The sequence below is a fragment of the Scyliorhinus torazame genome, chromosome 18 (assembly GCF_047496885.1).
Source record: "Scyliorhinus torazame isolate Kashiwa2021f chromosome 18, sScyTor2.1, whole genome shotgun sequence".
In the NCBI taxonomy this organism is placed as follows: Eukaryota; Metazoa; Chordata; class Chondrichthyes; order Carcharhiniformes; family Scyliorhinidae; genus Scyliorhinus; species Scyliorhinus torazame.
Window position 1 is genome coordinate 34,190,135 of NC_092724.1, and position 14,558 is coordinate 34,204,692.

Here is a 14,558-nt window from a genome sequence, read left to right on the forward strand (position 1 = left end):
ATATCTGGGCATAGCAGCAGACTACCTTTACACTATGGAGACACATAGATGCATGTATTCTACACACTCATATAATGGTAACTAAACATGAATCTGTATTGTAAATAGTTATACTTCTTTGGAAGGGAAAATATCTTTAAAAGAAAAGGTAATATTGGAATATGCTTTTAAGGGATTGCAGCATGACATCACTGGAAAGTGTATCATGCGAACCAGGTTTAGTTGCACTTTTGTTTTCAGCAGAGTACACACAGCTCAGCAGCTCTGATGTCTTCAAAGATCATACTTCCGTATAAATGTTCCCATGTGCCCGTGATTTCTGCTTTGGCCACAAAAAGACTCATGTGAAGGAGTTCAGCAAATTAGGCTTACTGCACTAGTTAGAATACTCTTTCACAAGCCTACAAAGCTCAGGGAAAGGAATCACCTCTTAACAGCAAACCTGGTTCTGACCTCTAAAGTTTAGAGTCCAAGATTTTTGAGTTCATCTTAACAACTAAGGTCTGTTAAACTGTCTGCCTATTATGCAATTAAAGGGTTATTTTCCCACACAGAGGGTTGCAGCGCATGATGGAAACTCGTGGTTTAGAAAAGAATAATCAGGTTGTGTGACAAGTAGTTTATTTTTCAAAAAAATGCTTTCCTATTACATTTTATACATATATATATTCTTTTTGAACAAGGTGTGAAATAAAACAAATTATTGCCATTCTAGTTGGAAGCACTATCTGTGGTTGAGTAATGTTTGGTTTGAGTGAAGATCTCGGGGCTCATTCCTACAACACTTATTAATACTACAAACAATTGACAGAGTCACATATATGTTATATAAAACTGGTTAATTAATGTTGGATGTTTGTGTAACTCATTCAGTTGATACTCATATAATTCACAACAGCAATGTGCAAAACTGTTTTAATGGATTGCAATTTTAATTTGTTCTTCAGCATTGCCTGAAAGTAACTTTGAAGCTAACATGGCTGTTTTTAAAATATACTTCACATATGTGCAAGCTCACTTTAACATTTCGAATATCTTAAGGGAAAAATATAATTGTTCTTCTGATCCCTCGTTTTCAGATTTCATTCCTTCTTTTTCAATAAAAAAAGTTGCTACCCTCTTTTCAAATCGTCATTATTTATCTTAGGCATCATCTGGCTCCAGTACACCGTGATAATTGGCTGGTTTGCAGAGTTGGTGAGTCATCATGTGCACTGTAGCTAGGTACACAATCTCCCATGTCTAGCAGAATTTACACTTCCACAGAATCAACTTCATCAAGACAGTAAGATGTTTTTCTACTGTGAATATGCTCCAGCTTTGTATACTCCAAACAATAGTATTTGCCTGAAATCAATTAGTTCCTTTTAAATATCTCTTACTTCCTGTGGTAAATTATATCAGTGCCAGAAGACAATGCTATCGAGCTTTGAATGTATTTGCTTATTACAATATATCATACTTTTGTGTAAGTTGCTTATTATGATTATTATAAAAAGATTAGAAGTACACATAGTTTCTTTAGTGATAAGAGCTTTTTGATGAATTGGGATTTGTTTTTTTTAGCTTGAGTGAAATAATGCAGAAAACCACAGTAACAATTAACAGGTCATTACTAGTGGCATAATAATACCTTTGTAAGGACATCCTTTACAAAATACAGTAAAAACATTCAGCAAAACAAAGTTACAACAATCGCTGCAGGCATTTTGTTCCCATTTTACTTGCAAGCAAAAATGATTCTGATGTGAAAGATCAAGTCCAAACAACATCATGTTTTTCACACATGTACATATATAAAACAAAATATTCTTAATTCCTTTTGAAATTAAAATACAAAGCTGCTTCAACGAACTTGTATAAAGAAATAATGCACAGTCAACTTAGTTTTTGATAACAGTAAAATAATACAATATGGGCAAACCTGAGTAATTGTCTGCTTGACTGTCGAGGAGCTGCAAATGTAGATGACAATCCCAGCAGCATTTGATTATATATTACTGTATGTGGAATGATTTATCAACATTATCCCCAGAACTTTGTGAGATATATTTCCAAACAATGTTTCCAATGATAAATAATGATTTAAATAGTCCACTTCTCACAGAAAACAATTATAGATTTTCATAGTCATATACAACTGATTGGCTGAGTTGTTCAGAACAAAGGTTAAATACTTGCTTGACACAACTTCATTAGATTATTATGTATTGGTAAACTGAAAACTCTATATACTTAAAGTTTAATGACCATTAGCCAACTGTTGATGGGATCACAGATACAAAATAAATCATGGCTGGGCAATTCTATGTTATGTAGCACAAAGAAAAATTCTTCTCATTTGTCAACGCCAATGGTGAAACACACCTGAGTGAAATATGTAGTGAAAAACTGGATTTTATTTTATCTGCTTTGTGGGCTTGAAATGGGTCCAGAATCCACCAATTTTATTGCCAGTCACATAAGAGGTTGGAGATGGTTGCCAAAATGGTGAGGGGCTTGTTCGTTGTTTGGGGCATCTGCCTAAAACAAATATCAGATTTGCTGCTTGTGCAAATAAAGGGCCTAAGACAAGTGTCAGACCTCTTTTCTAAATTGGGGTCGTCCTGCCTGGAGGTGGTGAACTGTAGACAGTTCTTATGTGCTGTGAAGTAGCCAAACCAGTGGTCAAAGAGACTGTGGAGGCACTGCCCTGAAGGTAAGTGCTTACCTCAATGCGGAGCTGGAGAATGACAAGTGAGTTCTTCGGGTCCTGTTGGGCATCTGTTTCAGTGCAATGGTCCTTGCTGCCACTATGTTCACACATGAACTTGGATATGAACCAATTTCTAGGGATTGATGTATTACGATGAACCATGCCAGTCAAAGGACTGTGACTATTTACAGCATGCAACTCTTAAACTCTTATCTGAGCCTTCAGTGAAGATTCATTCATACAACATTGGTTATGCTTATTATTATAACATGATAAGCAGAAGTTTGTATGATTTAAGTGATCAATCAGCTTATTGACTATGAAAATTTGTAATTAATGAACCCCTAGATTATATATTGGATCCATTACATCAAATTTTTAAACCGTTGACTCAAATCATTTTCATGTTGAACTTTCTTGCACCTCCTTGCCCACCACTGACTGTTGGACCATCTACCTTCCGGAATGAGTATTCAACTGAGAAATTGTTTTTGTGATGCCCTCTTCCTCTGCTCCACACAAAAAGAAGCAGAAAACAGAACAACACCACTCCTAAGAAGGTGATACATCCCATTGCTGTGGACACCAGGATGGTTTTCATATCAAGTGTAAACTTCAGGAACACTTGCGTGTCGTTGAACACAGTGTCGTTGAATTCTGTTAAATATGCTGTCCTGTTTGCGAATAAGGCTCCATCTGAAGGATGTCCCTTTACGGTCAGTACTGCAAAAGACGTGTCATTCCCTCCAGCGTTGCTAGCTATGCAGATGTGGGTGCCACTGTCATGGACTTGAACGAATCGGATCTCCAGAGTGCCTCCAGGCAGTATAGTTATTCTGCCATTACTTTTATTTGTAATCATCCTCCTTTGAGGAGAGACCCACATTATAACTGGAGCTGGCTCACCATCGGCTCGGCAAGTAAAATAGACTGTCTGTCCTTCACCGGCGGTGATGCGCTGCGGTTTCCTGTCCCGTATTTTGGGTTTCTGGCATGTGAAGTAGTTATGGAGGGCCGAGTCCTCAAAGTCTTTTAACTCGCTGCCCTGAATGTCGGCGGGAGCGGCACAGACTGGCTGGTTGTCATCAAAACTAAGCGTCTTTCTCCTCTGCAAGAGCCACAGCAGGCGGCAATCACAGGACAGGGGGTTGTTATCCAGGCGCAGGACTGCCAAGTTGCTGACGGACTGCAAAGTGTTTTCCTCCAGCGTCGCCAAGAAATTGTTGGATATATTTAACACCTTTAACTGCCTCAGCCCAAGGAAAGCATGCGGCTCGATGGTCGCCAGCATGGTGCTGACCATGTACAACTCATGAAGCCGGATCAAGTCCCGAAAGGAGCCAGACTCGATGGTGGTTATGGGATTGTAAGACAGGTTCAGCAGTCTGAGATAGACCAAATTCCTGAAGGCCCCGGACGGCACAGCGGAAAGGTTTGTGCTGGTGATGGAGAGATACGTGAGGTTCAGGCCGTACAATGTCATCGGCGCCACTGTCTCGAGGAGCGGCCAGTCGTCGATCTCCAGTTCCCTCAGGTTGTACAGCCTGCGGAAGTTCTGCTCCTCCAGGGAGCCGATGCTGAGGTGGCGCAGCCGGAGCGTGACCAGGTTCTGCAGGTAGGAGAGGGAGCCGGCAGAAATGGAGGTCAGGTTGCATTTCTCAATGGTCAGCCGCTCGAGGCCCAGCAGCCCGCTGAAGGCCCGCTGCGAGATGAAGACCAGGTCATTGTCCCCCACTTCCAAATGCTTCAGGCTCCTCAAGTCCTGGAACATGTAGTCGAGCAGGATGACGATTTTGTTCTCACTGAGGTCCAGGCGCGTGAGGTTGGCCAGCCGGGCGAACACGCCGGCCGGGACCAGCTTCAGCTGGTTACCGCGCAGCTGCAGGGCGCGCAGGCTGAACAGGTTGCTGAAGGCCCCGGGCTCCACGTTGGTTAGGATGTTCTCGCTCAGGTCGACCTCTTCCAGGAGGGGGAAGGCCGCCAGATCCCCCGAGCTGATGCACCTCAGCCTGTTCTTGCTCAGGTCGAGTATTTTCGTTTCTATGGGGATGCCTTCCGGAATGGCGGTCAGCCGCTTCCTGTGGCACGCCACTGACCTGATCTGAGCGGCGCATTCGCATCGGGCTGGGCAGCTGACTGTTGATCTTGCGATTAAAGCCATCAGGGTCAGGCCCAGAAACTGTTGCCAGCACGATGACATTGTGCAGAACATGGTGTTACAGATGCAGTCTATCATTCTCCCATGCACCTGTATTGGAAAACACACAAGACGTTAGAAAAGATCCATGCTGGGTGACAATGGGTGAATTGCTGAAGTGAATTTAATACATGGACGTTACAACTTATCCATTTCAGTTACGTCCTTCTTTAAAATGCAAGTTTTATCATCTGTCTGTTCACTACATTATGGCTGGGTATTGCCCTCCCAGCAGTAGGGCAGAACTTTGGCCCAGCACAGTTGAGGGTTGGTAAGAATTGTGTGGTGGGATGCAGGCCATCACCTAGTTTTGAAATGCCAGCAGTTCTGCGGCACCATGAAAACTTGACCGAGTGGTTGAAAGCACTGGAGGGGCCTGAAAACAGGGTGGTCAGCATCCCGGCGAGTTTAAGACTACACAAGAAAGTTAGTAGGAAGCAACATTGGGCAAGAGATAAACCTGGTAGTTTTATGAGACCCACCTTTCGGCCCTTTCAACGGGAGGGCCTGAATTTTTGATCCCGGGTCGGGAGCGCAGTCAGGATATTTCCTGGCTCCACCATCTCGACTTGTGTGAAAGGAGCCTGGAAAGTGAGATTTTCATTCTGGGATGACAGGTTCCTTCGAGTCGGGCTGGGCAACTCCGGGACGAGTGCGGAGGATGCCAGATGCGATGGGCTGAGCAGAAGGCCCGCCTCAGTGCACCAGTGCTGTATAAACATTTTTAAAAAAAACATAAAAACAGCGCACCAGCCCTCATCCATTACAGCCCCACACACTACCCATGCTGTCTTCATGCCAACTTATGCCCCAACCACACCCATGGTCTCTCTTATCCTCCATGCCAACATATGTCTCCCAATCATTCAATGACCCTTTGCAGCCCCTATCTCAACTTAGTGGCAACCTCTGCAAACCAATGGTCCTCATACACCTCCCTTTGCCCTTAAACCTACCGTGCAAACTCACCTGGACCTCAGGACCCAAGATGATTAAATAAAATAAAGTTCCAAGTGTCTATTGCAGATATTTTTTTAAAGCACTTTTTTTTCATAAGAACACATGTACTACAATTATATGCTTTCAACTACATTCTCCCTCATGACAACAGACATTTCTTTCACTTGTATAATTTCTTATGAAAACAAGCATTGGAAATCATAGTCCAACTTTGAAGAGTCTTTAACCACTTGGAGCTGTCAATCAAACTGTGAAATGGCAAGCACCCTACTGTGATGCTCGATTATTGTGGAATCAGTCATGCAACAGTAACTCAGAAGGGGGAATCCTCAGGCTTTTGTGATCAGATAGAGTAAAAGAGCAAGTAATCATTTTTTAACATTCCAGATTAAAGGGCAGCCATTTTAAGAGCCTTGACAGCTCCCTTTTCATTTTATTTTGACACTTTGACAATTGTTTTTGACAGTTCCAATGACCTTCACAGTTCCAAAGAGCTTATCCACTTTTTACGTACATTCATGCCTACTTTGCAGAACCCCAAAGGGAACCTGACTTTCCAAATGTGTTTCAGGACTATAACAAAAGGGGGTACTTTAACAGCTCCAAAAATGTATCCTGGCTATACAAGTGAATCAATGAAGTTGAAACATACTCCTACAGGTCAAATCTGCACACATTAAGTTTCACACACTTCTCACAGCAAGATCACGTATAAGAGGAACAGCTGCTTATTTCTACAGGCAGCTGCCTCTGCAAAATGCATAGGCATGAATCCTGAACCATTTCTATTCCAACCTTACTCAGCAATGACCTGTTTACTGATGTTCAGTTTGGGTTCCGCCAGGGTCACTCAGCTTCTGACCTCATTACAGCTTTAGCTCAAACATGGACAAAATAGTTGAATTCCAGCAGTGAGCTGAGAGTGACTACTCTTGACATCAAGGCAGCATTTGACAGACTGTGACACCAAGGAGCCCCAGCAAAACGAATCAACGGGAATCGGAGAAAACGCTCCATTGGTTGGAGTCATACTTGGCAAAAAGGAAGATGGTTGTGGTGGTTGGAGGCCAATTACAAGACCTCACTGCAGGAGTTCTCTAGGATGGAGACTAGGTTCAACCATCTTCAGCTCCTTCATCAATTACCTTCCTTTCATCATAAAGTCAGAAGTGGGGATGTCCACTGATGATTGATTGCACAATGGTCAACACGATTCGCGACTCCCCAGATACTGAAGTAGTCCATGTCCAGATACAGCAAGATCTGGACAATATCCAGGCTTGCCACGATAAGTGGCAAGCAACATTCGCGCCACAAGTGCCAGGCAATGTCCATCACCAACAAGAGAGGACCTAACCATTGCCCCTTGACATTGCTGAATCCCCACTATCAACAGCCTGGGGGTAACGATTGACCAGAAACTGAACTGGACTAACCATATAACTACTGTGGCTACAAGAGCAGGTCAGAGGCTAGGAATGCTATGGTGAGTAACTCACCTCTTGACTCCCCAATGCCTGTTCACCATCTACAAAGCATAAGTCAGGAGTGTGATGGAATACTCTCCATTTTCCTGGATGAGTGCAGTTCCAAAAATACTGATGAAGCTCAACATCATCCAGGGCAATGCAGCCCACTTGATTGGAACGCCTTCCACAAACATTCACTCCCTCCACAACCGACGAAGAGTGGCAGCTGACTATACCATCTAAAAGATGTACTGCAGCAACTCACCAAGGCTCCTGGGACAGCATCTTGCAAACCCACGACCGCTACCATCCAGAAAGACAAAGGTAGCTGATACCTGGGGACAGCACCACCTGGAGGTATCCCTCCAAGTCACTTGCCATCCTGACTTGGAAATAATTTGTCGTGCCTTCACTGTCGCTGGGGAAAAATCCTGCAATTTCCTCCCTAACAGCACTGTGAGTGTACCTACACCACATAAACTGTAATGGTTCAAGGAGGCAGTTCACCACCATCTTCTCAAGGGCAATTGGGGATGTGCAATAATTGCTAACCTGGTCAGTAACACCCACGTCCTGTAAATACATATTTTAAAAAACAGATAGCGGGCCCTAATTTACACATGGGAATTGGGGCCTGATGACATCATTGAGTCCTGATGGTCACTTTAACTTTAACCAGAGGAGGGTTTTCCCCACCGGCTCCACTGCCTCCACAACCCTCCTCCCACCACCTTCCCATGCCCCACCCCCACTCTCAGCTGGAGATCTGAAGATTCTGTGAAAATTACAGCGAAGCAGAAGTGGTCCTCTGGATCACATTCTATATTTCTCATTGTGCGGCCTGGAGGAGCATGACTATTTGAAAGTAGGATTAATAGGGTGGAGGACATGTGTACAATTACAATGGATACTCCTATAGCAAGTGCCCTTCGGATTGATGAATTTCACAAAATCAATATTATGGCATTGAAGCTGGAATGCACACCTTGGAAGTGAAAAGTTTTCATAATGGTGAAAAATGGGATGCATTTTACACACTGAATCCTAATATTTATGCTCCCCTGGGGAGAGTATTGCAGATTTCAATCTGAAATATTGAAAGGAAATCTGCCTGTTTCCACATTACTTCACTGAGTATCTGTGTAATGGGGAAGGTTGCCATCTTTCAGCCATTAATTCTGGAACTGTAAAGTTGGTTTCTGTGACACTTCGCTGCAGAAGGCTATCAAATGTTTCTTCTGCAACCATAGCAGTTCTAGTATCTATCATGCAGTGTAGCCTGTGGTTTAGAAAACTGATGGTTCTGGAGGATTTAATGTCCCATAGAATTTCTAAAGTGCAGAAGGAAGCCATTTGGCCCATCAAGTCTGCACCGACCTTCCGAAAGAGCATTCTACTTCCCCGCCCTATACCCCATAACCCTATCTAACCTGCATAACTTTAAGGGGCAATTTAGCATTGCCAATCCGCCCTGTGAGGGGGCCAGATCTATTTCCGGGTCCAAGTTAGCCAACCTGAGCTGAGGAGTACCTGGGCCATGGCACTTGCTAATTGGTTGTTCTGCCCTCGGATAGGAAGCATGAAAAGTTGTCATGGTTTTTTTTTTATTCAGAGTACACAATTATTTTTTCTCCAATTAGGGAGCAATTTAGTGTGGCCAATCCACCTAGCGTTCACATCTTTGGGTTCTGGGGGTGAGATCCACGCAGTCACAGGGAGAATGTGTAAACTCCACACGGACAGTGACCCAGGGCCGGGATCGAACCCGGGTCCTCAGTGCTGTGAGGCAGGTTTTGGTTTTAATTGCTATCCCCACTAGCAGCTGATGACAAAAGGATTGATCTTGGCAGTGAGGTACCCATTTTTACACATTGCAAGCATTTCACAGAATTCAAAAATGTTCTATAAATTTAGGAACATCCTGCAAGATTTACTGCAGTCTTTTAAATTGAGTGTCACAAAAACATTAATTCGTTGTTGAATTTCCTGTCCCCTCAACTGCATAAACAATGGAAGATGCTCTCCTCGAGGCTTAGACCTGAAGTATAGCCATTTAAGAGCCATCAGTGTACTTCTGGCAGCAATGAAGCTACAGCTTTGTCTAAATAATTCACGCAAGATGGAGCAATAGTTTCACATTGGAGGCTGGAAAGAAATGAAGTATGAAAATATTATAAGCATGGAATTATTCAATGAGTCATGATGCACTCATATTGCAACAGAGGATTGTGCTTGAGCTCTACCATAGCATCATCATGTTGCATGTCAAACGTTTACCATCAGTCTCAGTCAACACAATGGGGCTGGAGTTTCCACTAGTTTGCATTGATTTTTTTTCAGCTTGCAATTGGCTAAATCAATGCAATAGATTGTGGAATTTTAAGTTTGTTTTAAATTCATTTATGGAATATGGACATTACTGGTTAGGGCAGAATTTATTGCCCATCCTTAGTTGCCCTTCAGAAGGTAGTGGTGAGCTGCCTTCTTGAACCGCTGGCAGCAATTTGAAGATATGAGTTGTGACTCTCAAAATGTTTGTGAAGGTACTGTCACCCTTCAGGGACTGAAGATGGAATCTTCCAATCCACAGAACCCACCGTAGGGAGGGAATTCCAGGATTTTGACCCTGCGGCAGTGAAGGAATGGTGATTTATTTCCAAGCCAGGATGGTGAATGACTTGGAGGTGAACTTTTAGGTGGTGGCGTTCCCAGGTATCTGCTGTCCTTGTCCTTCTAGATGGTAGGTGTCGTGGGTTTGGAAAGTGCTGCCTAAGAAACTTTGGTAAGTTGCTGCAGTGCATCTTGTAGAGGGTACACATGGCTGCTACTGTGTGTCGGTGGTGGAGAGATTGAATGTTTGTGGAAAGGATAGCAATAAAACGCATTGCTTTGTCCTGGATGGTGTCAAGTTTCTTGAGTTGTTGGAGCTACAAATTATATTCAGCATAAATCAAGTTTCCCTCATCTTTTGGGCTAGTATAAAAAACATTGCTTTGGAAGTTGGCCTTGCCCAAACTGGCTATAACTCCAGGACAAGCTTCTGAAAAATTCATCTATTTTGAAAAGCTTCTTAGCTTTTTTTAAGACACACAGGGCGCGATCTACCAGCCGCGGTGCCCCCGAAAGGCGGCGCGGCGATCTTCCGGCTGTTCACGCCAGTGGGTTCTTCCAGTCTTGCCGACGGTGCACCCCCGCCTTGGGTTTCTCAATGGCGTGGGGTAGATTCACTCGGACATTCTGTTGACAGCAACGTGAGCAGTGGATCCTGCTGCCAGCCAATGGCGGGCCACCTCCCGCTGCCAGTAAATACGTCGCAGGGAGGCCAGAGAATGTCGTCCGTCATGTCCGATGATGTGTGGTGATTTGAGGTGATTGTCCCTTTGAGTGCAACACTGTAGAAGAGGCTGACCTGTCTTGAGGGACCACTTGGGACCAAGAGTGGGTAATTACCCCAGGGGGTGGAGTCCCCTCTTCGGCAGAAGACATCTAAAAGAGATGTAAGGACTGGGGCAGCTGGCGGGCTGCTCTAGGGCAGCTGCTGATTTTTTTTTACAGTTTTTCTTCTCAATATAAACCTTTTGTGTCTCTAATGAAGTCTGTGAACGTGCGTCATTAAAATGTGCAAATAGGTTTCAGCAGAAATTTTAGAAATTAAAACAATTCTCAAAACTAATGCAACATTAAACGCAATTTGATCCAAGATTGCCGATTCAGCCTAATGTGCCATTTGTGCAGCACCTGGAAATAATGATGAGCATTTGCCGCTGGTTTTCTAAAAATGTCCGTGTCACAAGACTTGTTTATAAGGGTCATTTCTGGGTTGCTAATCTATGTGTCCAATTTATATTTGGACGGTTAGTGAAATCTACTGATGAGGAAAATAGAGCAGTATCACAAAATCAGCAAATGCAAAATTACTGTTCATGTTGCAAGCAAACAACCTGCAACCAATTCCATCTCTGCTGCTTTATTAATGGAGGTATTATCAAATTTGAAATGGCAAGTTTATCCCTATGTCTAAATAGCAGAAAGATTGTTTTAAAAATTTGCTTGTGAGTATTCATATCCAGGCTTCTGTACCTCTCACCATTGAAAGGAAATCCAAATCGCCTGAATGGTCATTGTGCTTCAATAAAGAATTTTCACTTTTAAAGGGAAATGGATGTCAATTATTTTAACATACTGTAAATTTGCTGGTACAAACCTTTAGAAAATTGCACCTTGATACTGCTAACTAAGGTTGTAAAGGCTGGTGACCGGGGTAAGGCACAGAGGAGCAATGGTGCAGAAACAAATTCCAAAATATTTGGTCTCAAATCAGATTAAACATTTGTATCAAAAATCTCAAAGAAACTTACGATTATATTCTTAAAAACAGTGAAATGTATTCAGGTGCTAGGCTTCCAATCAATGCAGAATTGGGGACAAAATGCCACTGAGTGCAGGACAGAATAAAGCACACTTGGCATTTCATGATGGCTTTCCGAAAGACCTTTCCAAACAGTCTTGTTCCCTTTTTTTCTCCTCTTGTACCTTTTTCAATTTGCATGTTTCAATTCAGGGTAGTCTACTTCAGCGAAGATGCCAAAGTCTCCGAGATGAAGCAGAGGAAATTTACTAATTTTTTTTACATTTGTTCATGGGATGTGAGCGTTGCTGGAAAAGCCTGCATTTATTACCCATCCCCAATTGCCCTTGAGAAGGTACTAGGAATGAATGATTTCAGTCACATGAAGAATTTAGAGCAACTTCTCCTTAGAGCAGAGTCGGCAACGGAGGTGATCAAAATTCTGATGAATTTCCAAGCATTAATTAGTTATTTAATGGATCAGTTGGTGTACTGTCACTTCTGGAAAGAGCCAACAGTGCAGTTCAATATCATACTGGCTGTGAATTTCATGGAGGGCTCTCCCCTGTCTTTCCCCATGCTTGATGCAGAGTGGTGGCCTCAAGTAATATAACCACTTGTCCCTCTAATAGCGAAAGCTGTCTATAATTCCTCGTGGGCAATGGCTAATGACCTTACTGTTGACTCTGAATAATAAGGTTCTGGGATTAAGTTCCACTCTAAAACTAGATCACAAATATCAAAGCTGACACTTCAATTCAGTACTGCTGAACTGTCAAAGGCATCATCTTTCTGATGAGATGTTAAGCCAAGGCATCATGCCTCTCAGTTTGGTGTAAAAGATCCTTTGGAACTATTTTTCAGAAGTGTAAAGGAATTACCTCGTATCCCGGTCAGTCAGTGCTATCAAGCGGCACTTACTTAGCAATAACCTGCTCACTGATGCTCAGTTTGGGTTCCTCCAGGGTCACTCAGCTCCTGGCCTCATTACAGCCTTTGTTCAAACATGGACAAAGGAGCTGAACTCCAGATGTAAGGTGAGAGAGATTGCCCTTGAGAAAAAGGCAGCATTTGATCGAGTATGTCATCAAGGATCCTGAGCAAAACTGGAGCCAATAGGATTCAGGGGAAAACTATCCATAGGTTGGAATCAGAACTGGCACAAAGGAAAATGGTTGAAGTTGTTGGACGTCAGTAATCACAGTCCCGGGACATCACTGCAGGAGTTCCTCAGGGAAGTATCCTAGGCCCAACCATAATCAGCTGCTTTATCAATGACATTCCTTCCAACATAAGATCAGATGTGGGGATGTTTGCTGATGATTCTGCAAAGTTCAGCACCATTTGTGATTCCTCAGATACTGAAGCAGTCCACGTGCAAATGCAGCTTGAACATGGGCTGACAGGTGGCAAGTAACATTTGCGCCACACAAGTGCCAGGCATGGCCATCTCTAATAAGAGAGAATAAAACCATTGCCCCGTGATATTCAATGGCATTGCAGTCACTGAATTCACGACTATCAATATCCTGGGCATTACCATTGACCAGAAACTGAACTAGATGAGCCTTATAAATACTGTGGTTATAAAAAGCTAGGAATCCTGCGGTAAGTAACTCACCTCCTGACTCCCCAAATTCTGTCCACCACCTACAAGGCATAAGTCAGGAGTGTGATGAAATACTCCCCACTTGTCTAGATGAGTGCAGCTCCAACAACACTGAAGATGCTCAACCATCCAGGACAAAGCAGCACCCTTGATTCTACCCTTTCCACAAACATTTACTTCCTCCACCACTGACGCACAGTAGCAGCAGTGTATACCATCTCCAAGATGCACTGCAGGAACTCACCAAGGCTCCTTATGCAGCACCTTCCAAACCCATGACCATGAACCTATGACAGCAGATGTATGGGAACACCACCACCTAGAGGTTCCTCTCCAAGTCACTCACCATCCTGACTTGGAAATATTTCTCTATTCCTTTACTGTCGCTGGGTCAAAATCCTGGAACTCCCTCCCTAACAGCATTGTGGATGTACCTACACCACATGTACTGTAGCAGTTGAATAAGGCAGCCCACCACCTTCTCGAGGGCAATTCAGGATAGGCAATAAATGCTGGCCCAGGCAGCAAATCCCACATCCCGTAAAAATTAATTTAAGAAGATTTACCCTTCAATCAATATCATAATAACATATTATCTTGTCATTATTCTATTTCTATTTGTGGGAGTTTGCAACGTTAAAATTGGCTGCCTTGTTTCCTACTTTACAATTATGACTAAACTTCAAAAGAATGTTACAAATGCAAGGTTTTATAAGGTTATATTTTGGGACCGTGTCTTTAATTTAGGGCAAAATGAAGGACTGAAGAGGGTCATGTGACCTGTTCTGAATTCTGTCCGATATCAACCCTGGGTGGTTCAGTTGTTAAAGATTGAAAGGTTGTTTTACTGGGAAGAAAGTGTAAGCTATTCACACCTGGAAACATTGACAAGGGCAGATGTGCTGGTGTTAAATAGACTGCTGGTTTCCCAAATCCCAGGGAGCTATTAGGAATGCCAGAGTTTGCAAACAGTTACACTTTACACTATATATTTAATTTCAAGATTGAATGAAGTTGGGTGTCTAAAGGATAGCTAATCAGCATTTCTACCTGGATACAGGGCCCATGTGATTTCGCTGGCCGTGGTAATTGGTTTTAAGTGGGGAAGAAGGTAGGAAGCCAATGTTACAGTTTTCCTCAAAATATCACGGAATTTCACAGACAGATTCAGTCTGCCTGAATCCGATAGAGAAAAGGAAAAAATTAAAGAGTTAAAGGCAACAAGTCTCTCTGGTTCACTGTGCAAGAATGCAGGTGGGAGTTCATGCTTTCATTGAAGA

General features: G+C 43.1%; 1 protein-coding gene across 1 annotated transcript in view; it reads right to left on the reverse strand.

Annotated features, from left to right (window-relative positions):
- Positions 1-604: 604 nt before the first annotated feature.
- The window catches only part of lingo3b (leucine rich repeat and Ig domain containing 3b), a 227,374-nt gene continuing 213,420 nt past the window's right edge, over positions 605-14,558 (reverse strand). Inside the window, exon 2 of the mRNA XM_072482541.1 lies at positions 605-4,943. Coding sequence (XP_072338642.1) covers positions 3,087-4,931 — 1,845 coding nt within the window. The 5' untranslated portion in view covers positions 4,932-4,943 and the 3' untranslated portion in view covers positions 605-3,086. The remainder of the gene's footprint in view (positions 4,944-14,558) is intronic.